The sequence below is a fragment of the Carcharodon carcharias genome, chromosome 1, assembly GCF_017639515.1.
Source record: "Carcharodon carcharias isolate sCarCar2 chromosome 1, sCarCar2.pri, whole genome shotgun sequence".
In the NCBI taxonomy this organism is placed as follows: Eukaryota; Metazoa; Chordata; class Chondrichthyes; order Lamniformes; family Lamnidae; genus Carcharodon; species Carcharodon carcharias.
In genome coordinates this window covers 61687526-61709829 of record NC_054467.1, presented here as the reverse complement: position 1 = coordinate 61709829, position 22304 = coordinate 61687526, and the positions used below count along the sequence as shown (strand labels likewise).

General features: G+C 41.3%; 1 protein-coding gene across 6 annotated transcripts in view; it reads right to left on the bottom strand.

The window, feature by feature from the left end:
• The window catches only part of znf827 (zinc finger protein 827), a 156385-nt gene that overhangs the window by 80328 nt on the left and 53753 nt on the right, over window positions 1-22304 (bottom strand). For 5 of the 6 annotated variants that reach the window (XR_005943980.1, XM_041195226.1, XM_041195187.1 and 2 more), the window contains exon 6: window positions 1455-1688. The exons of the other annotated variant lie outside the window; for it this stretch is intronic. Coding sequence is in view for 4 of the 5 variants with exons in the window: in XM_041195226.1 (XP_041051160.1) it covers window positions 1455-1688 (234 nt within the window). In the remaining variant the exon portion in view is untranslated. The remainder of the gene's footprint in view (window positions 1-1454; window positions 1689-22304) is intronic. 6 annotated transcript variants of the gene reach the window in all.

Genomic DNA, 22304 nt, shown 5'->3' with positions numbered 1-22304 from the left:
ATCCTTAATGCGCTCATAATATACACACAAATTCAAAAACTTTGATCAGAAAAACATAAACATCACTAAAAAGGACCCAACAAATCTATTCTTTTAAAAAATAAACATCCAATCAATTCTACTTCAATGGAAGAGGAAGAGGGAAGGGAAAGGGGATGTTAGAGGGTATGTTTCCCCACTCTCTGCCACCATGCTTACCACAGCATAGAGCTTACTGACAACAGGAAAATAATTTCTTCCATTCAGCTCCCCTTCCAACTGCTAAAGTCTCTGACTGGTACAAGTTGCCATCTGTCCTGCCTTCTCCCCACCACCCCGACTTACGCCAGACTGCCCAAGAAGGCACATAGAGCAGGAACTAAGGATCATGTTTTTCATTTTTTTGGCAGTTAAGTTATCAACTATTTCTGAAAAGAAATTGTGTGCGCGACAGTAGTAAGTGTATTGGTCACTGCTCAGTGAAAGTACAATCAGAAGGGGTAAAGACTAACGACAGTATGATTTGGTGGCAGGCAGGCCACAAGAAAAAGATGTCATACCATGGTCCAACTGTTTCTCTGGAAGACGACATTTACACACCTTGCTTTCTTAAAATAAAAGTTTTGGCAATATTATCCCCAAGCATTACAAGTCATTAGTAACATGACTTTCAATGAATAGTTGGAATTTCCAACAGTTTATCCATCTTAAACTGATTATATTTTAATTCTATAATTAACCATTTTGACCATCAATGGACTAGAATTAATTTTGTACCATAAAAAAACTCAGCATTTAGGAGGTTCTGAGAATAACACAAGCTTCTCATTTGCCAAAAACTTTCTCCTTCCCTCTCCTAAAGGTGCCAAAACCTGCTCAGGTGTGGCTCATATTTGTTTCAACCTGCAACCTGTATCCCTTAAAAAACGAAAGGTGGTGGTGTATGGTCAGTACACAGAATCATTCACATGATACAACAACCAGCAAAGAAAAGGAAAATGAAAAATACATATTACTTATTAGAGAAGGTATTTTACATCAAGCCGCAGATCCTAGGAGAGCCTGAATAAATAACAGGGTCTATAGAGCTACATGAAGTAGGGAACAGGTGTTAAAATGTGTATCCTAAAAGGTGGATGCTATTAGGTTTATATAACGTGAGAAAACCTTCAGCCCAGTTAAGCATTTAAGCACAGTTTGATTGACATGAAAAAAACCTCAGAAGTAGGCACTCAGTTTTAATTGGTACTAAGTTTAGTGAATGCTCCAATTTCTTTTGTAACAGGTTTTCTTTTTCAGCCATAACTGCATCAGAAATTATTGTACTGTTGCTGATGAAACCGCAATACAATGTCACGCTGAAGAGTATGCTGAAAAAGCATGTTTCTTATGATTACTCTTTGAAATTACTCTCTGTGAATGCATTGTTACTCTGACACAGAATATACATATTTGTGGAACAGCAACACAAATACCTGAGAGTTGATAAAGAAGTTCTGATGCCATTTTCACAGATATATCTTGAGTGAAAAGCTTAATTTCTGTGAGAGGTATAATTTCAGGGGAATTCCGTGAACTTTCGCTTTTCACTGCCTTGCAATTGAACACCCGACTAGGAAATGGTGAGGCTGCAGGTTCAGGTATTTTCAGCTCCATTGGCTCCTCTTTAATTGTAACTATTCGTGTTCCTAATTGCTTTTTATTTTCAGCTGTGGTTAGATGGAGAAAGAAAAATATAGCTGTGAGCATAAAGAGGATCCTGTACAAGCAACATAACTTTCAGCAACACTTCATCCTGAATTTCAACAGGTTTGAAGAACATTGTCAAATCACAGAATCAAAAGAAACCATTCAGTTCATCGTACCTATGCCGGCTCTTTGAAAGAGTTATCCAATTAGTCACATTCCCTAGCTCTTTGCCCACAGCCCTGTATTTTTTTTTCCCCATTTTCAATTACATATCCTTATGAAAGTAACTATTAATCTGCTTCCACCTTTTAGGCAGAGCATCTTAACTCGCTGGTCCTTTCGCCATTTATTTTGGTGCTGACTGGTCTGGTTATTTACCTTCCTGCCAGTGGAAAGTTTCTCCTTATTTAGCAAAATTCCTTGGATGGAGACCCGCCTCTAGTTAAACTTCCATTATCTTCTCTGATCTCGGGGAAAAAAGTCAGAGTTTCCATAGTCTGCCCCCATAACTGAAACCCTCACAGCATTCTATGTTTTTTGAAACCAATATAATCCACTATTTCATTTAACTACACGATGTAGAATATTCAATTAAATATAGTATCTATATCAGAACACAGTACTTAACAACAAATGGCAGTTAACCCAGTATTCCACAGGGAACCTGCACTCCATGTTAAAACCATTTGGAAGAAGCACTGAGTGGGGGTAAGAGCACAGGCTGTACTTTGGGTGGAGGACTTCAATGCCTACCATCAAATATGACTCAGTAGCACTAATACTGAGATGGGCAAGTTCTGAAGACAGGTGGTGAGAGAACCAACACGAGGGGAAAGCCTAACTGACCTCAACCTCAATCTGCTTGTTGCAGATTCATCTATTCGTAATAGTATTTGCAGGAATGAGCAATACAGTGAATACTTGTGGAGGCAAATCCCATTTCACACTGAGCACACGCTCCATTGTGATGTGTGGCACTACCACCATGCCATATGGGAAAGATTTTGAACAGATGGATGGCCAGTTTTGATGCCAGATAAGGCATTATGTGCAGCATGCCCTCTTATTACCCTTCAGTGTGCATGGGCCCTTTTTTGCACTGCCCAGTCCATGTATGTGCACATCTTAAAAGGGTACACTGCTGGTTGCAGCCTGTTTGTCCCCTGCATGGCACATTGCCAATTTCTGCACAGCTTAGCGTGAACTTTAGGTGTGGGCCATCAGCAGCAGCAAATTGTATTCCACCACACTAACTTCTCTTCAATCTAGCGTGACCATCAAACCAGGGGATTAACCCTGGCTCATCGAGGAGTGTAGGAGAGTAGGCCAGGAATAGCAGCAGGGATACCCAAAAATAAGCTACCAACCCTGTGAAACGGCAACATGCATGCAATAGGCAGAACTAAGAGATCCAATGATCAATGGATCAAATCAAAGCCCTGCAGTCCTGTCACCTCCAGGCGTGAATTGTGTTGAACAATTAAACAACTAATCAGAGGTCAAGGTGCCATGAATGTCACCATCTTCCAGGATGGTGGAGTCAAGTGTATGAATACAAAAGAGACAATGCTAAGCAGTTCCAGCCAAAAATTCTGAGTAAATAATAAATGTCAACCTACTGCTGAGATTCAGTCTTCAGTCAATTCAATTACTCTACATGTCAAGAAATGGTTGAGCGCACTGGATATAGCAAACATTATGGCCCCTGACAACATCCCAGCTTTAGTGCTGAAGATTTGTGTTCCAGAACTTAATGCAGCTCTAGCCGAGGTGTTACAATAAAATTACAACATGGTTATCTAGCCAACAATGTGGAATATTGCCCATTTTGTCCTATCCTCAAAAAGCAAACCCAATCTAGCTGAATATCACCCCATGAGAGTCTACTCTCAATCAGCAAAGTAATGGAAGGTGTCTTTGAAAGTGTTAACAAATGGCACTTGCGCACCAATAACCTGATCACTGATGCTAAATCTGGTTCCATCACAGCCACTCAGCTCTAGGTCTCATTACAACCTTGACCGAAACATGGTCAAAACAGCTAAATTCCAGGGGTGAAGCGAGTGACCGCCCTTAACAAAAGGCAGCATTTGACCGACTTTGGCATTAGGGAGTCCTACTAAAATTGAAGCCAATACAAATCAGGGGGGTAAAATTCCATCTGGCTAGAGTCATACTTAGCACAAAAGGAAAATCATTGTGGTTTTTGAAAACCTATCATCTCAGCTGAGGACATCAGTGCAGGAGATCCTCCAGTGTCTAAAAGCTAACCATCTTTGGCTGCTTCATCAATGGCCCTCCTTTCATCAAAAGGTTAGAAGTAGGGATTTTTGCTGCTGTCATAAAAAGCAGATTACAGTCATGGCTTACTTAGGGCGTACTGAGCTTTTTAAGGAAGATGTGTTTTTTTTAAAGAAATATAAGTATACACACTGAGCAAAAGACAGCTGATAATGTAAAAGGTCTACTTTGTGGAAAATACCTCTGAATTATAGTTGACCGGCTGGTCCCAAGAGAAAATGGAATGTCGCACCTGAAATGGCCTTCTTCAAGCAGATACTTGAAAAGGAGCTAGGAAAGAAACAAAAGACTGAACTCTAATCTCCTGATGTGCAGTGATTTGCACATCTCAGCAGTCACCCAAAATTCCAACTCCTGTTGATTTTTATGTCAGAATATGTAAATAGTTCTGAGATGAATGCAAGCCATGACTATTTCCTTTCCTAGAATACACAGGGAAAAAAATGGGTTAAAAAGCTTGCTGCGGAGCAATGCAAATTGTGCTGGTGCTGTGTGAGTGACAGAAACAAGAATCAGTCACCCCTGCAGTTTTGCAGGTGACTTTGCTCTCTCCCTCTTCCTTGCTGAGCCTTGCAATAAATAGGAAATAGAACAGCCTCGTTATGAGACAGCCTTTCGGTAAAGCCGAGTTATTTAAAAATCCCAGAGAGAAACTTTAAACAACTGTCATAACCTATATTTTTAAGTGGTATGTTTGAGATGCAATTCAGGAATCAGACTACCAGTTCTTGAGGTTTTCTATTTAACTAAATTAAACTTTTTATTAATTTACACAAGTTAAATATATACACATGGCTACAAATTACTATCATAACTTTTTAACGAATTCACAAACTAATCTCCATTAAGGCAACAGCATCCCATAGACTTAACCAAACACCAAGCAAAGCATTTTCACCTAACGAATTCAAAATGAGGTTCCTTTCATTTTGCTTCCTGTGGAGATGGTTGTAAGCTCACAGCTACTTGGATCTTCCATTGCCTCTGCCCGCCACACACACAACTGCCCTCGGTTATATCCAGCATATCTCAATGAATGTAAGTCCTCATTGTATCACTAGCTTCTTTGAACTCCACCTCTTCTAATAATAAAACCCCTTTCATAGTACCAATTTTATTAGTAATATAAACATATGGCTTGGGGTCTCACTTCTTGAATGCTCCATTCAGAAAATGCAAATGCATGCTACCTCTCTTACATCTCAAAACTAGTACACATCAAAGCACCCAGACAAGCTGGCTTTAATCCAATTAAGACACATCCATAGACTAAACCTCTATTTTAAAAGAAAAATATTTTCCAATAATATTATATGCAATAATAGCTTCATGACACCTCTTCAACTACTCTGCAGAACTAAGTGTCTCCAACTCACTGCAAATCTGCCAAGGTCAGCTCTACTGGAATCGCCCAAATTAACAGCCGCAACGTACCGCCATCTACACGGACAAGCAGAGGGCTGATTTGTATATATTTTTAAAATGTGTGTGCGCGCGCACGTGCGGCATTTTATTGTTCTTCACGGGTTTTCGTAACCAATAAACTTACTCTTTCTTTGACTCAAGAAAGCCAGGTTAAATTGGCTCCTTAATAAAAGTCAATGCATTCTGACTGGGATAAGGTATCCACAGGGAAAGAATTTTTAAATTTGCCTTGTTGCGACCAACCAGGATCTCCTCACTCAGGATCGTAACAAAATTGGGGTCCCACCCCAGTCGTAACAAACTGGGGACCTCGTCTAGGAACTGGTCGTAACACTGATGATTGCTTCATGTCCAGTTCCATTCACAACTACACAGATAATGAAGCAGTCTGTGCCACATGCAGCATGACATGGATCACATTCAGCAATGGGCTAAGTGGCAAGTAATATTTATGCCACATAAGTGTCAGGCAATGACCATCACTAACAGAGAGGGAGTTTAACCACCAGCCTTGACATTCAACAGCGTTACCATTACCGAATCCCACATCATCAATATCCTGGAGGGTTACCATCGATCAGAAACTTAGCAAGATTAGCCACATAAATACAGTGGCAACAAGATCAGGTCAGAGACTAGAAATTCTGAGGCAAGCAACTCACCTGACAGCTGAAAGCATTTACATTGCATACAAGTCACATGTGTGAATGCTCTCCATCTGTTTGGATGAGTGCAGTTCCAACAACACTCAAGGAACCTTGACACCATACAGGACAAAGCAGCCTGCTCTGATTGGCACCACACGCGCCACCTTCAACATTCACTCCCTGCGCCATGGCTGTTGCATGTAAATCTAAGATGAATTGCAGTAATTTACAAAGGCTTCTTCAACAGTATCCTCTAACCCATGATCTCTACCACCCAGAACAAGGCTGCAAGTGCAATGGAAATCCACCAGATTCAAGTTTCACACTATCTTGATTTGGAAATATATTGCTGTTCCTTCACTGTCTCTGGGTCAAAATCCTGGAACCACCTCCCAAACAATGCTGTGGGTGTACCTACACCCATGGACTGGAGTAATTTAAGAAGGCAGCTCGCCACCATTTCCTCAAAAGCAATTAGGGATGTACTTGTTGACTTGCCAGCAGCACCTATATCCTATAAATTAATAATAATAAAACATTATCCTTAGATAGCACAGACTGCAGGCCAAACCTGGATCCTGGATGGCTTGGTACTACAATGGGTGCTATATTTAGCAACTAGGTCTTCAGATAGTTCAACTAATTTTTGGAATACCAGAAAGATTAAGGTCCCAAAATTACATCATATCATGGAATCATAAGAATGGTTACAGCACAGAAGGATGCCATTCAGCCTGTCATAGCTGTGCTGGCCCTCAAGGATCAATTCACCTGGTGCCACTCTTTGTGGCTCTTCACGTTCTTCCTTTTCAGAATGGTTCAATTCCCTTTTGAAGCCTCAATTGATCCCGCCTCCACGACCCCTCAGGCAGTGCATTTCAGATCCTAACCCCTCGTTGTGTGAAAAAGGTTTTCCTCATTGCATCATTGGTAAAAGAAACAATTATCTTAAATCTGTGCCCTCTGGTTCTCGATCCTTCCACCAATGATTGTGTGAGTGCCTCTATCAAATCTCTTCTCTTTTCTCAAACCTCTTCTCTAATCTTTCCATGTTCATCACTGGAACCATTCTTGTAAGTCTTTTCTGCACTCTCCCGAATGCTTTCACATCCTTCTTAAAGTGTGGTGTCAAAACTGGACGCAATTCTCCAGTTGAGGCTGAAACAGTTTATGTGATGGGTTATGTAATCTCAGAAGGGAACTTTTCAGGCTTATTTCACTGTAGGTTGCAGGAGCAACATAAAACTTATGGCATTGTTGTTGTGTGACAGAAAACCTATCCATTATACAAATATTGTTGGGTTAATAACTATGGCAGTGGCAACTAAGTTTCACATTTTTGAAGTCGAGGGTAGACACTAATGAGAAACGTTTTGGGGGCTTCCGTGTATCACAGAGAAAGTAGCCAGCCATTTCATTCTGTGGTGGGGTTATTTATTAATTTTTCCGAATATTCTTTATGTAATCTATTGTCTAATCATTGCAAAGATTACAGATATCAGGGATACTGGAACTATTTCAGGATGGCTCAGTGTTACTCTACATTATGCCTTTAGCAACTAAGCAATTGAGAAGTTGGAAAGTTATATTCTTGCCATAAGGAGAAAAACGCCATGATTGAATCATATAACTTTAGGAGAAGAACAGTACAGCTGTCTCATTCGGTTTAAGCTTCATATTTGTTCCAGCCTAGACTTTTCAGAAGCAAAATGACAATTACAGAAAATCCACATAGTGCTACAATAGCCAGGTTCAGCCACTAGAGGTCACATGAACATTTATACAGCTAAATGGCAAACTTCTGTTTGGTGTTTCCATTCCTTTTATGTGGAAGATAAAGCACATTCCAACAAGCTATAATCTAACTAGAACAAAACAGTGTCCCTTTGAGGCTCTATACTCTTGAATTCTATCATATTTTATGGTCAATTTGGGAATTGTTTCGGCAGACAGCTTCTGAAGTATCAGTTTTTAAATTATTTCTGTGCCAAAATATGCTGTTTTTAAAAAACAAGGCGTGTACAAGTTAAATTAACTTAAATACAAAAATAAAATGCAACCTAAGTTAATTTTATTCAGCTCAAAATTGTAGGAATGATGGTTTTATTTAGTGTGTAATGTACCTTTAAGAATAATACTGGTCAAGGAAGATCACATGATCTGTAGTAACCAATAAGAGACAAGTGGGGGCTACCTCAGCAGTCAGTGTAGAGATAGGGTTGGAGTTGAAAGCACATGTGTAGTTGCTGCTGAGTGCATTGTAAAGAAACTTAATGTTTCCACCCAAGAATTGTCTGCAGATCAACCCTGTTAACAACAGTAGCAACTCGGCCACCCTTATAACAAACTGGCGACGAGGATAAAGATTGAAGAGAAGAAATCAAGTTAGAAAGAAACTGGCACTGTACCTCGCCTAGTAGCAAGCTCCATTAGAATTGAAAAGTAATCCCCTCTCAAAATACCACAATTTGGGAGAATTGATCCTTTTGAACCAGCCACAGACAATTGGTCTCCTTACACAGAATACCTCACGTTCTTTCTTTCAAGCAACGAGATTACAGGGGAAAAGAAGAGGTGAGCGATCCTCTTGAGTACTTGTGGGAGCAAAACCTACAGTCAGATTCAAAGTTTGACAGCACCCAGTGCTTCAGATTCAAAAAATTTCAGTGAATTGGTGGACCTCGAATGGTCCTTTTCAACCAAAACCCTCCGATAGAGGTTCAGGTTTAATTCACGAAACAGAACCCCGGGTGAGACAATTGCATGCTACATGGCAAATAATGCAGCTAATGCCACATTGTGAGTTCAGTACAACAATAAATGATGTGCTCAGAGATTGTTTCGTGTGTGGTGTGAATGAGGATACTATTCAGAGATTATTGTCCAAGGTAAAATCTGGATTTCAAGACAGCACTAGGGATAGCACTGGCCACGGAAAGCACATTAAGAGATTCAAAAGCAATGCAGGGTGTGCAAAATGGCACCGTCCTCCACATCAAGTGGAAAACCCCAGCTGAAAAGGGCACGAAAATGCAAGACTCTGCTGAGAAGCGGAAAACAGTCCCCAGTAGCTAAAGAATAAAGAAAAATAACTTAGCAGTGAGATTAAAGGGTAATTTTAATAGAGGTGAAAACAAGCAGTCTTTTAGTGACTGGCAGTTAATAAAAAATTGAATGTTACTATTGTCATAGAAATGGACATATGCTGAGGCAGTGCAAGGAAAGATTCAAGCAGGCTTGTAAACAAAGGAAGAAGCCCAATGAAATCTACAATGTAGAAGAGCCTGAAACAACAAATTCAGACAGAACCAATATTTGTTACGGTGAAAGTAAATGGCAAACCTGTTAGAATGGAAGTGGACACGGGAGTGCGAGAGGAGCCGGGAGTTGAAGAGGAGCTGGGAGAGCAGGGGTGACCGAGGGAGTTCAGTGAGGAGGGAACAAGGTGATCCTTTGAGTACCGTGAATACGGCCAGGTAAGAATTCACTACTTTTTTTGCTAATAGTTTTTAAAGGTCTTATTTTGTGGTACATCGTTTGAAGGGGCTATATTCTGTAACAATGAGGAGCAGGGAAGAAGGGCCCGAGAGTAATTGATATTAAGTATCTTCCAAAAGGTTTAATTTAATTTAAAGGGTAAGTCATGGCAGGAGAGCTCAAAGCCGTGGTGTGCTCCTCCTGCTCTATGTGGGAAGCCGGGCACATTTCCATTGCCTGGGGCCAGCATGTGTGCGGGAAGTGTCTCTAGCTACAGCTCCTGGAAGCCCGGGTTTTGGAGCTGGAGCGGCAGCTGGGGACACTATGAAGCATCCGCGAGACAGAGAATATTGTGGATAGCACGTATAGAGAGGTGGTCACACCACAGGCTAAGAGTCAAAAGGCAGGAAGAGAATGGGTGACCACCAAGCAAAGCAAGAGGACTAGGCAGGCAGTGCAGAGATCTCCTATGGCTATTCTCCTGCAAAACCGCTTTGGATACTGTTGGGGGGGGCGGTGGATGGCCTCTCAGGCGAAAGCAGCAACAGCCAAATTTGTTGCACTGCGGTTGGCTCTGCTGCACAGGAGAGGAGTAAAAAGTGTGGGAATGCAATAGTTATAGGGGATTCAATTGTAAGGGGAATAGATAGGCGTTTCTGTGGCCGCAAATGAGACTCCAGGACGGTATGTTGCCTCCCTGGTGCTAGGGTCAAGGATGTCTCAGAGCGACTACAGGGCATTCTGAAGGGGGAGGGTGAACAGCCAGTGGTCGTGGTACACACTGGTACAAACAACATAGATAAAAAAAAGGGATGAGGTCCTAGAAGCAGAATATAGGGAGTTAGGAAGTAAGTTGAAAAGTAGGACCTCAAAGGTAGTGATCTCAGGATAACTACCAGTGCCAGTCAGGATAGAAATAGCAGGATATATTGGATGAATTTGTGGCTGAAGAGATGGTGTGAATGGGGGGGTTTCAGATTCCTGGGGCATTGGGACCAGTTCTGGGGGAGGTGGTACCAGTACAAACTGGACGGGTTACACCCGGGCAGGACCGGGACTGATGTCCTTGGGGGGAATATTTGCTAGAATGGTTGGGGAGGGTTTAAATTAAAATGGCAGGGGGGTGAGAACCTATGCGAGGAGTCAGAGGAAGGGGAATTAAAGACAAGAACAAAAGACAGAAAGGGGAATAAGAAAAGTGATGGGCAGAGAAATCAAGGGCAAGAATCAAATAGGGCCTCAGTGAAAAATAGTAGGAACTGGACAAGTCTTGTTAAAAAGACAAGCCTTAAGGCTTTGTGCCTTAACGCGAGGAGCATTCGCAATAAAGTGGATGAATTAAACATGCAAATAGATGTAAACAGGTGTGATATAGTTGGGATTATGGAGACATGGCTGCAGGGTAACCAGGAATGGGAACTGAACATCCAGGGGTATTCAGTATTTAGGAAGGATAGACAAAAAGGAAAAGATGGTGGAGTTGCATTGCTGGTTAAAGAGGAAATTAACGCAATAGTGAGGAAAGATATTAGCTCCGACGACGTGAAATCTGTATGGGATGAGCTGAGAAACACTAAGTGCCAAAAAACGTTAGTGGGGGTTGTATATAGACCCCTAAATTGTAGTGGTGATGTTGGGAATGGCATTAAACAGGAAATTAGAGACGCATGTCATAAAGGAACATCTGTAATTATGGGTGACTTTAATATGCATATAGATTGGGCAAATCAAATTAGTAACTATACCATAGAGAAGGAATTCCTGGAGTGTATACGGGATGTTTTTCTGGACCAATACATTGAGGAACCAATGAGAGAACAAGCCATTCTCGACTGGGTATTGTGTAATGAGAAAGGAATAATTGGCAACCTAGTTGTGCCCCTTGGGGATGACTGACCATAATATGATAGAATTCTTCATCAAGATGGAGAATGACGTAGTTGATTCTGAGACTTGGGTCCTGAATCTTAATAAAGGAAACTATGATGCTATGAGGCGCGAGTTGGCTATGATGGATTGGGAAATGTTATTTAAAGGGATGACGGTGGATAGGCAATGGCAAACATTCAAAGGGCGCATGGGTGAACTGCAACAATTGTTTATTCCTGTCTGGCGTAAAGTAAAACAGGAAAGGTGGCCAAACCATGGCTTACAAGGGAAACTAGAGATAGTATTAGATGCAAGGAAGAAGCATACAAATTGGCCAGGAAAAACAACAGATCTGAGGATTGGGGGCAGTTTAGAATTCACCAAAGGAGGACCAAGGGATTGATTAAGAAGGGGAAAATAGAATACGAGAGTAAGCTTGCAGGGAACATAAAAACTGACTGTAAAAGTTTCTATAGGTTTGTGAAGAGAAAAAGATTGGTGAAGACAAATGTAGGTCCCCTTACAGTCAGAAACAGGGGAATTTATAATGGGGAACAAAGAAATGGCTGACCAACTAAATACATACTTTGGTTCCATCTTCACAAAGAAGGACACAAATAACATACCAGAAACGTTAGGGAACACAGGGTTTAGTGAGAGGGTGGAACTGAAAGAAATCAGTAGGAAAATGGTGTTAGGGAAATTGATGGGACTGATAATCTACATCCCAGAGTACTTAAGGAAGTGGCCCTAGAAATAGTGAATGCATTGGTGGTCATCTTCTGAGATTCTATAGACTCTGGAAGTTTCTACAGATTGGAGGGTAGCTAATGTAACCCCACTATTTAACAAGGGAGGCAGAGAGAAAACAGGGAACTATAGACCAGTCAGCCTGATGTTAGTAGTGGGGAAAATTCTGGAGTCCATTAAAAAAGCTGAGCACGTGGAAAACAGTCGTAGAATTGGACAGAGTCAGCATGGATTTATGAAAGGGAAATCATGCTTGACAAATCTACTGGAACTTTTCGAGGATGTAACTAGTACAAGTTGAGGAGGGGAGCCAGTGGATGTGTCTCATTTGTACTTTCAGAAAGCTTTCGACAAAGTCCCACTTAAGAGATTGGCGTGTAAAATTAAAGCACATGGGATTGGGAGTAGTGTATTGAGATGGATAGAAAACTGGTTGGCAGACAGGAAACAAAGAGTAGGAATAAATGGGTCTTTTTCTGAATGGCAGGCAGTGACTAGTGGGGTACAGCAGGGATTAATCCTGGGACCCCAGTTATTCACAATATATATTAATGATTTAGATGAGGGAATTAAATGTAATATCTCCAAATTTGCAGATGACACAAAGCTGGGTGGGAGGGTGAGCTGTGAGGAGGACGCAGAGATGCTTCAGGTTGATTTGAACAAGCTGAGTGGGCAAATGCATGGCAGATACAGTATAATGTGGATAAATGTGAGGTCATCCATTTTGGTAGCAAAAACAGGAAGGGAGATTATCTGAATGTCTATAAATTGAGAGAAGGGAATGTGCAATGAGACCTGGGTGTCCTTGTACACCAGTCACTGAAGGTAAGCATGCAGGTGCAGCAGGAGGTAAAAAAGGCAAATTGTATGTTGGCCTTTATTGCCAGAAGATTCGAGTACAGGAACAGAGATGTCTTGCTGCAATTGTACAGGGCCTTGGTGAGACCACACCTGGAATATTGTGTGCAGTTTTGGTCTCCTTATCTGAGGAAGGATGTACTTGCTGTAGAGGGTGTGTAGTGAAGGTTTACCCGACTGATTCCTGGGATGGTGGGACTGACATATGAGGAGTGATTGAGTCAGTTAGGATTATATTCGCTGGAGTTCAGAAGAATGAGGGGGGATCTCATAGAAACCTATAAAATTCCAACAGCACTAGACAGGGTAGATGTAGGAAGGATGTTCCCGATGGTGGGGGAGTCCAGAACCAGGGGTCACAGTCTGAGGATATGGGGTAGACCATTTAGGACAGAGATGAGGAGAAATTTCTTCACCCAGAGAGTGGTGAGCCTTTGGAATTTGCTACCACAGAAAAAGTAGTTAAGACCAAAACATTGTATATTTTCAAGAAGAAGGAGTTAGATATAGCTCTTGGGACGAAAGGGGATCAAAGGGTATTGGGAGAAAGCGGGAGCAGGCTATTGAGTTGGATGATCAGCCATGATCATAATGAATGGCAGAGCAGGCTTGAAGGGCCGAATGGCCTACTCCTGCTCCTAGTTTCTATGTGAAGGGCCAAGCCTCCTGCAGCAAAATTGGTTAAAGGAGATTAAGTTAGAATGGGCTGAAATTTTCCAGTTAAGAGCAATTGGGCTAACAGAGCAACTTCAAAAGTACACCACAGTCTTCAAGGACGAACTTGGGAAATCCAGGGCCTGCGGGCAAAGATTCATGTGGATCCAGAAGCAACCCCTCGCTTCATGAAGGCGAGACTGGTGCCATACGCTCTGCGAGAAAAAGTTGACACCGAACTGAACAGACTAGGCGTTATACAACCTGTGCAGTTCTTAGAATGGGCAGCCCCCCATAGTCCCTGTCCTTAAATCTGACCAAAGTGTCTGAATTTGAGAGGATTACAAACTGATGATTAATAAAGTAGCTATGCTAGGCAGGAACCCCATTCCAAAAATCGAAGACCTGTATGCCAAGCTGGCAGGAGGAACAACGTACAAAAAGCTTGACACAAGTCATGCTTGTCAATAACTAGAGTAGATAATGCCTCCCGGGAATATGCCACAATTAATACCCACAAAGGGTTGTACCAATATACACGACTGCCTTTTGGTGTCTCCTCAACTTGCACCATCTTTCAGAGAACAATGGAAAGCTTACTGCAGGGATTGCCCCAGCTTATAGTCTATGTAGATGATATATTGGTGACAAGATTCACTAAAAAAGAGCATCTGGCAAATTTAGAAATCTTAAAAAATTTCTTGCGAGCTGGAGTGTGTCTAAAAAAGGAAAAGTGTATGTTCCAAGTGAGGGAAGTAATCTATTTGGGTCACTGGCTAGGCTTACAGAGCCTCCACCCAGTTGAGAAGAAAGTGGGAGCCGTAGGAGAGGCACCTGCGCCAAAGAACGCCTCAGAGCTCAAACCATTCCTAGGAATGATCAACCATTATGGGTGGTTCTTACCCAATTTGTTTACAGTGCTGGTTCCACTGCATTCTCTACTTAGAAAGAACCAACGATAGTCTTGGGAGGGGCCCCAGAAAGCTTTCATAAAGGTCAAACAATTGTTGCACTCGTCCAATCTATTAACGCATTATGACCAGACAAAAGAATTGGTGCTGACATGTGACGCATCTCCCTACGGAGTGGGAGCAGTGCTCTCTCGTCAGATTGATGACAGCACAGAACGGCCAATAGGTTATCTCTTAAGAGCGCTCACCACAGAGGAAAAAGGATACTTGCAGATAGAAAAAAGCAGCCTGGCCATCATCTTGGGTGTCAAAAAATTGTGCCAGTATGTATACGGCTGCCATTTTACAATCGTTTCAGACCACAAACCATTGCTAGGATTGTTTGGTGAGGACAAGGCTATACCACCCAAAGCCTCCACAAGAATAAAACGATGAGCTTTAATTCTGGCAGTATATGAAAACACTTTCATACATAGGCCTGGCAATCCAATCACAACGTCAATGGCCTTAGTCATTTGCCTTTACAAGAAAATGATGAGAAAGTCCCAGTTCCACAGGAACGTGTTTTACTTGTTAAATTTCTTAGATTCCTCGCCGTTATGTGCTCGATAGATCAGAGACTGGACAAGTCGGGACCCGTTCCTATCTCAAGTACGAGAGCAAGTGCTACATGGTTGGTCACAGGAACCAGTATCTGATTAAATGAAACTGTGCTTCAATAGAAGACATGACATAACCAGCCAGGATGGCATCTTATTGTGGGGAGCACGAGTGATTGTTCCTCCAAAGGGAAGGAAGTCACTTTTAATTGAACTACACAGTGCGCATCCAGGAATTTCGCAAATGAAGACCATTGCACCCAGCTATCTATGGTGGCCTGGAATGGATGGCGAAGAGAGTTTAGTGAAGCACTGCGTGCAACGTCAGCAACTGCAAAGGTTGCCAGTAACAGCTCCATTACACATATTGGAGTGACCGGGTAGACCTTGTGCGCAGTTACATATTGCTCATTGTCAATGCCCATTCAAAACGGCTGGACGTATATGAGGTGAAGTCACCTTCGGGCGCTAAAATTGAGAAACTAGGTCGAAGTATTGCCATTCACGGACTACCAAGTAGTCATTTCCGATAACGGCACAGCATTTGAGTGCTAAGTTTCAATGCTTTATCAGCCTCAACTGTATCACTCATTCAAAACTGTACCGTACCACCCTTCCTCAAATGAACCGGCTAAAAAGGCAGTCCAAATGTTCAAAGCGGGCATGAAAAAGCTAACTGGCAATTCCTTGGCAACCAAGCTAGCACACTTTCTTTTTCATTAAAGGACTACCCATCACACAACAACAGGTGTCACACCTGCAGAGTTATTGTTGAAACGCCGTCTCAGGACGAGTTTGAGCTTAATAATGTTGAATTTAGAGGAGAAGGTGGAAAGGAGTCAGGGAAACCAGAAAACTAGACACAACTGGCATAGTCACAAGAGGAAATTTATCATGGGAGAGACGTTATATGTGAAGAACTTCGGGGAAGGACCCATGTGGTTACTGAGTGAAATAAGTGCGGTAAGGACCTCTATCTTACCACGTGGAGGCGGAAGGCCGGATCATCCATAAACATGTGGACCAATTAAGGAAGAGAGAAATAAGTCACCAAGATTTGGTTCCACCAGTGATCATGACCAGGTCTGCATTTCCTGTTGAGGATACTCAACCCAGGATTGATATTCCTGTAAGAGTTGAGATACAGAACTGCAAGTGCCCACCGAAGCACCTTATGTTCAGACAGCTCTGGAAAAAGGAGAATCCTGACAAAGAATCTGAAGTTGTGGAGCTGCGACATTCCACACATGCCAGGAAACCGCCTGAAAGACTGAAACTTGTAAATTCCTTACCCAGTGTAAATATTATGTTGTCTTGAAAAATATGTACTTGTAAATATATATAGTCGAGTTAAAGGGGGAAGAATGTAGTAATTATTGTTTTATTTAGTGTGTAATGTACCTTTAAGAATAATACTCATTAAGGAAGATCACATGATCTATAGTAACCAATAGGAGAGTAGCGCGAACTACCTCAGCAGTCAATGTAGAGATAGAGTTGGAATTGAAAGCACACGTGTAGTTGTTGCTGAGTACTTTGTAAATAAACTTAATGTTTCTGGCCAAGAAGTGTCTGCAGATCAATTCTATCAACAATAGTAGCAACTCTGCCACCCTTACAACAAGAATATTGCATAAAAGCAATGAGAGCCTTCAGAAATGGGAAAGTGAGAAATGCAGTAGGACAATAAAAGATTCCTTTCTCCATGTAGAACTTATACTCAGAAGGTTGTCATCAAGGGAACACTCTCTTTCCCCATCACCCAGCCCCCAGACCATAAAATCCTGCTGTTAAACATTGTTTGAAAAAACATTTCATCTTGCTGATCCAACTGATTTAATGTTGAAGTATTTGCTTTTCAAGAATATACCTGGATCAGATAAAGCAGATTCCTAGTTCAAATAACACTTAACGTTGAAAAGAAATTGGGCACTGCGTAAAGAGAGAGTAAATCTGAATGAAAATAATTAAGCACAGAAGAGACAGAAGTATTGCAAGCACTAGTTTTTAAATTATTCTTAGCAGCACTTTGAATTCTTTCTTGCAAATGGTAATTCAGATGGATGTTAAAGATCCCAAGGCTCTATTCAAGGAAAAGGTTGAAGAGCTGGAAATTTTCCCTCAACCATTATGAAGAATAGATTAACTGGTCCTTAACCTCACCGTTTGTGGGATCTTGCTGTCTTTAAATGGCAGCCAAGTCTGCCTAAATAATAGCTGGTGCATTACAATAAAGTTCAATGTATATGCAGCACTTTGAGATGTTTCTAAGAAGTGTTATAAAAAAACTTCTTCCTTTTTTGTTGGAAACTACAGGATTATCAAGGGGAAACATTTCTTCCAATCAGCATTCGCAGCAGGATCATAAGTGAATATTTAAGACATACAATAACTATGGAAACCTGCCTATTAAGCTAACCCACTGAGGCAAATGCCAACAAAGTGGGTAAATGATGAGGTCGATTAATACAACTTTTAACATGAAGCACGAATGACGAAAACCACACTAAATGTAGGCAACCTAACACTTTTACAGAAATCCCCTTCCTGCCATTTTTGTTCATGCTCCGAATAAAAACAAAATCAGAGTAACTGCAACTTGATTTCAAGGTCAACTTGTGGTCAAATGAAAGCACTTGTCTTCTTAAATTGTCATATAAAGACTAAAGTTTATGAAAGCACACCTTGCAGTCAGAACCTAAAAAACCCTTGGCACATGTGCTATGGACACTTCACAGGCCAAAGTAAAACGAGTATTCACCTTGCCTAGCCAACTGAAAGTAACAGAAAAAAATGTCCCACAACACATTTATCTACATATTTCCCAATCTTTATTTACGACCAAACATTCTTAGGTGAATGAGAAAAGCTGAAACTTTGAAAATATGAGTAAAATTGAATTTTATTAGAGCATTAAGTGATTTAATATGTGGTGCCACAGAATGAGTGAGAGATTTTAACTCATTTAAAACCCACCCACTTGTATATAGAGTTAAAATAGGTTAAATTCTCCACTCTGATGGCCACAAGTATAATAGCACAATGCTTATGTTATTGGAATAATAATTCATAGAGCCATGTTTAATTCCGGCCACAGTTTGGGAACTTTGAAAAAAACAAGGCCTGCATTTTTGTGGTGCAATCCATAGCCACTGGACATCTCAAAGTGCTTTAAGCCAATGAACTGTAGTTGCTGTTGTGATGTAAGAAAGGTGACAGCCAATTTACATACAACAAGCTCCCACAAACAGCAATGTAACAACATTCAGATAATCTGTTTTCTGCGATGTTGAGGGATAAACATTGGCCAGGACACTATGCTCCCCTGCTCACCTTCAAAATATTGCCATGGGACCTTCTACATCTACTTGGGCAGGTAGATGGGGCCTTGGTTTAACAGCATCTGAAAGATGGTGCTGTGCTCCCTCAGTACTGCACTGCAGTGTTAGCCTTGATTTGTGTGTTTTCGAATTTCAAAATATTTGGAAATAAGCTGTCAGCAAAAATGACCATGCAAAAGACAAATGGTTTATTAATGCCTTCTATGGAAGGAAACCTGCTGTCCTCAACCAGTTTTAAGTGTGTATGACTCCAGGCCCACACTAACATGGTTAACTCTTAACTGCCCTCAGTTGTAACAAATTGAGACAAAGGATTGCAGCAATTCAACAAGAAAGCCCACAACCATCTTTTCAAAGGCAACCAGGGGTAGGCAATAAATACCAGCCTTGCAAGCAACATCCACAGAGAGTGAATTTAAAGAACACCGCACTGCTTTGTAGGCAGACTGAACAGACACTTGGCAGTCTTCTCAGAGAGGAGGGGACATGAGGGTGATAAAAACATAAAACTATCAGAGCTGTCACTGCTTCTTGTGCACACCAGCCAAAAACTTGCTTGGGTTTCCCAATTTTTTCTTTCTGGCACATTGAATTAAGTGTAGTTATGCACACATACAAAACTTTAGCAGTGCAATTTCATGAAACAAAGCAAAATTTAGAAAGTTTTGGCTTGGAGTAGCAAAAAGCATGGTGCGTCAAAGAATGAGCTGTTGCTCTTTTACTCATACAGTGGGTCAACTCATTTAACCTGTATGCTGAAGTAATTATTACTTAATTCTAACTTCAGATGGTACTAAAAGCATGGAACAATTGTGAAATGCTGGTGAACATTCAAATCCCAGATTGGAGTTGTTATACTGACAAAAGGTTCAAGTTTCTTAGATTTGAATGCCATTAGATGTTCCATTTTGCATGTTGATAGAAATCTATTGCCAAAGGGGAGGAAACCAACATGGAGAATAAGCAGGCTTCATCAGTCCTTGGGTGCTCCAATATACTTCCCCAGTGAAGAGAACAGGTAACTAAATTACTTACTCCCAGCCCATCATCAGAGCCACTCTTAGCTTGTCACAAGGTTGTATATAATTTTTTCTCCCTTCCACTATGTATACATCTGCCATCCATATATAAAAAAGCTGGAGCTGGGATTTTGGTGCAGTGGGAGATTAAGCCTGTAGCATCCCCACCTTGCCAATTGCCCAATTTCACAACACACACCAACTTGGGCATTTTTGGCATGGTGCCTCCTGATTGGTTGAGTAAACAGTGAAATAAAGGAGCTAATATACAAAAAGCAGAATAAATGATCAGGAGACAGTGCAATTGAAAGAGAGCCCCAAACACTAAATTGATTTTTGTCATATAATGAAATAAATCAGCAGTTTGTATGAATGACAGCAAAGGTGATGTGCCACAACAGCAGCACATAGGGATTTGTGAAAAGTATTGTGATCCTAGACAATCACATCTGCACTGAATGTCTGCATCTCCAGCTATTGAGCTGGAGTCTTAGCTGTAGACACTGTGAGATGCCCATGGGGTTCTGAAGTTATATTTCCTGTCCAGTAATAGGGTTAGTCTCCTCATAACTAGGGAAGAATCTGTAATCACGGGGAAAGCAGCAAGTTGGGGCGGGGGAAACTTGTCCTGCTCTACATAAAAATCATTGGCATATGCAAAACTAGGGATGAGGCTCTGCTGAGAGTTCAAAGAATTTGGGTCTAAACTCAAATTCAGAACCCCAAGTTTTAATGATTTCAATTTTTGGATTGTTCATTGACCTTGCACTTCATTTTCCAGGTACCTTGCCATGGACTGTGACGCCATCATGGCAATGAAATTCAATATGACCAAGAGCAGGCTGTGTGTCACTTTGTACCATCTTTCACATAACCATGTCCTGATACCAGAGCTACATAAATATAAACTGCTTTGTTGTTGTTGGAAAGAAATGTTGCTTTTGAATTTAGCTGTGTGTGAAAGATAGTAAACATAACTTCATTTTGATTCTAAAAGTGTCACTGATTTTCACTCTGCTAACAATAGATAGTTTTCTCCCATGACACGCAGCCCCATTCCACCGTACTGTGACCCAAGGAGTAGAATAGAGAATGATGTGCGTCACTCAGGTACCTTACTTTTAACCCCACTCTCGTGTCCAAAGGTTGTTGGGCTGAATATCAAGGCCTTCCACACTTATTGTCACTGAATTTCACCACTTTCCTCCCTCAAATTCTGCACCAAATAATTTCTCATCTGCAGTAATGTCAACCTCCAGCTTAAATCATCATGCTCCCCTTCCTCTGATTTCACTACCCTTTTATCTTCCCTTGAACTCTCCATCCATGTGAGCTACCCAGTGTACTCATAAGGCTGGATGAACAGTGTTGTTTCAGAAGCAGGACTCTGTCTTGCACAGACAGAAACCCAATTGGCTGACACCTCCATCACTCTGGGTCATGACCCCACAAACAAACATCAAGCCATTGTTTCCCATACTGTCACTGATGCCATCATTTCTTCGCATCTCAATATTCTCCCCTTGTCCTGTCTTTTCCAACTAGATCAGTGACTCTTCCAAAGTCCCATTCTCAGTTTGTCACCACATTTGTTCTATGTCATTTCTCACATCAGTGCTACTGATAGGTCTTCCTTTTCTCTCAGCCAAGGATTCTTCTCTTGGATTGAAGGCATACTTGACCTTATCCATCCCATTTCCCACACCTCTGCCCTCACCCTTCCCCTCCCAGAACCACAACAAGAGTTCTGCTTGTCCTCACTTTCCACCCATGGTCACTCTAATACTTGTGACTCCTAAATGGAATAATATTGAGATAATCACAACCCAACTTTTGTTAGATGTTCATTTTCAGGATGTGGGCATCACTGACAAGGCCAGCATTTATTGCTCATCCCTATTAAGAGAATGTGGTAGTGGGTTGTCTTCTTGAAGGAGTTCGAAACAACTGAGATTATAGAGATGGCGGCCACTGACCTACTTTGGCTCCCAGTTAAGCAACACCTGAATTTTAAAATTCTCATTCTTATTTTCAAATCCCTCCATGGCCTTTGCTCATTCCTATCTGTAATCTCTTCCAGCCCCACAGCCCTCCAATATCTGCGCTCCCCTAATTCTGGCCTCTTGGGCATTCCGAATTATAATTGCTCCACTATTGGTGGCTGTGCCTTCAAGTTGCCTAGACACCAAGCTGTAGAATTCTCTCCCTACAGCTCTCCGCATCTTTCCTCCTTTAGGACACTCCTTAAAACATATCTCTGTAACCAAGCTTTTGGTTATCTGACTTTATATCTCCTTATGTGGCTTAGTGTCATACTTCATATTCTAATGCTCCTGTAAAACACCTTGGGCATTTCATTATGTTAGAGTATGTTAACACATTGGAGAGGGATGACCTAAGTTCAGGAAACCAGAATGTAGAAGTGGTTTGGGCTGAGATGAGAAATGATAAAGGCAAGAAGTTACTTGTGGGAGTGGAGTACAAGCCCCTAATTGTAACTACATGGTAGGACAGAGAATGAGTCTGTGTATTCTGAAATATCCCTTTAAATGTCTGCCGCTGAAGCTCTATTGATTATCTCTTAATCTCATTTGCCAGTTCACTTTAGCTAGCTCCACTTTCATGTCCTCATAATTACCATTATTTAAGTTTAAAACACTAGTCTTGGACGCACTCATTTCTCCCTCAAAATTAATGTAAAATTCATCCATATTATGAACGCTGCTACCTAGGGGTGCCTTCACTATGAGGTTATCAATTAATCTTATCTTGTTACTCAATA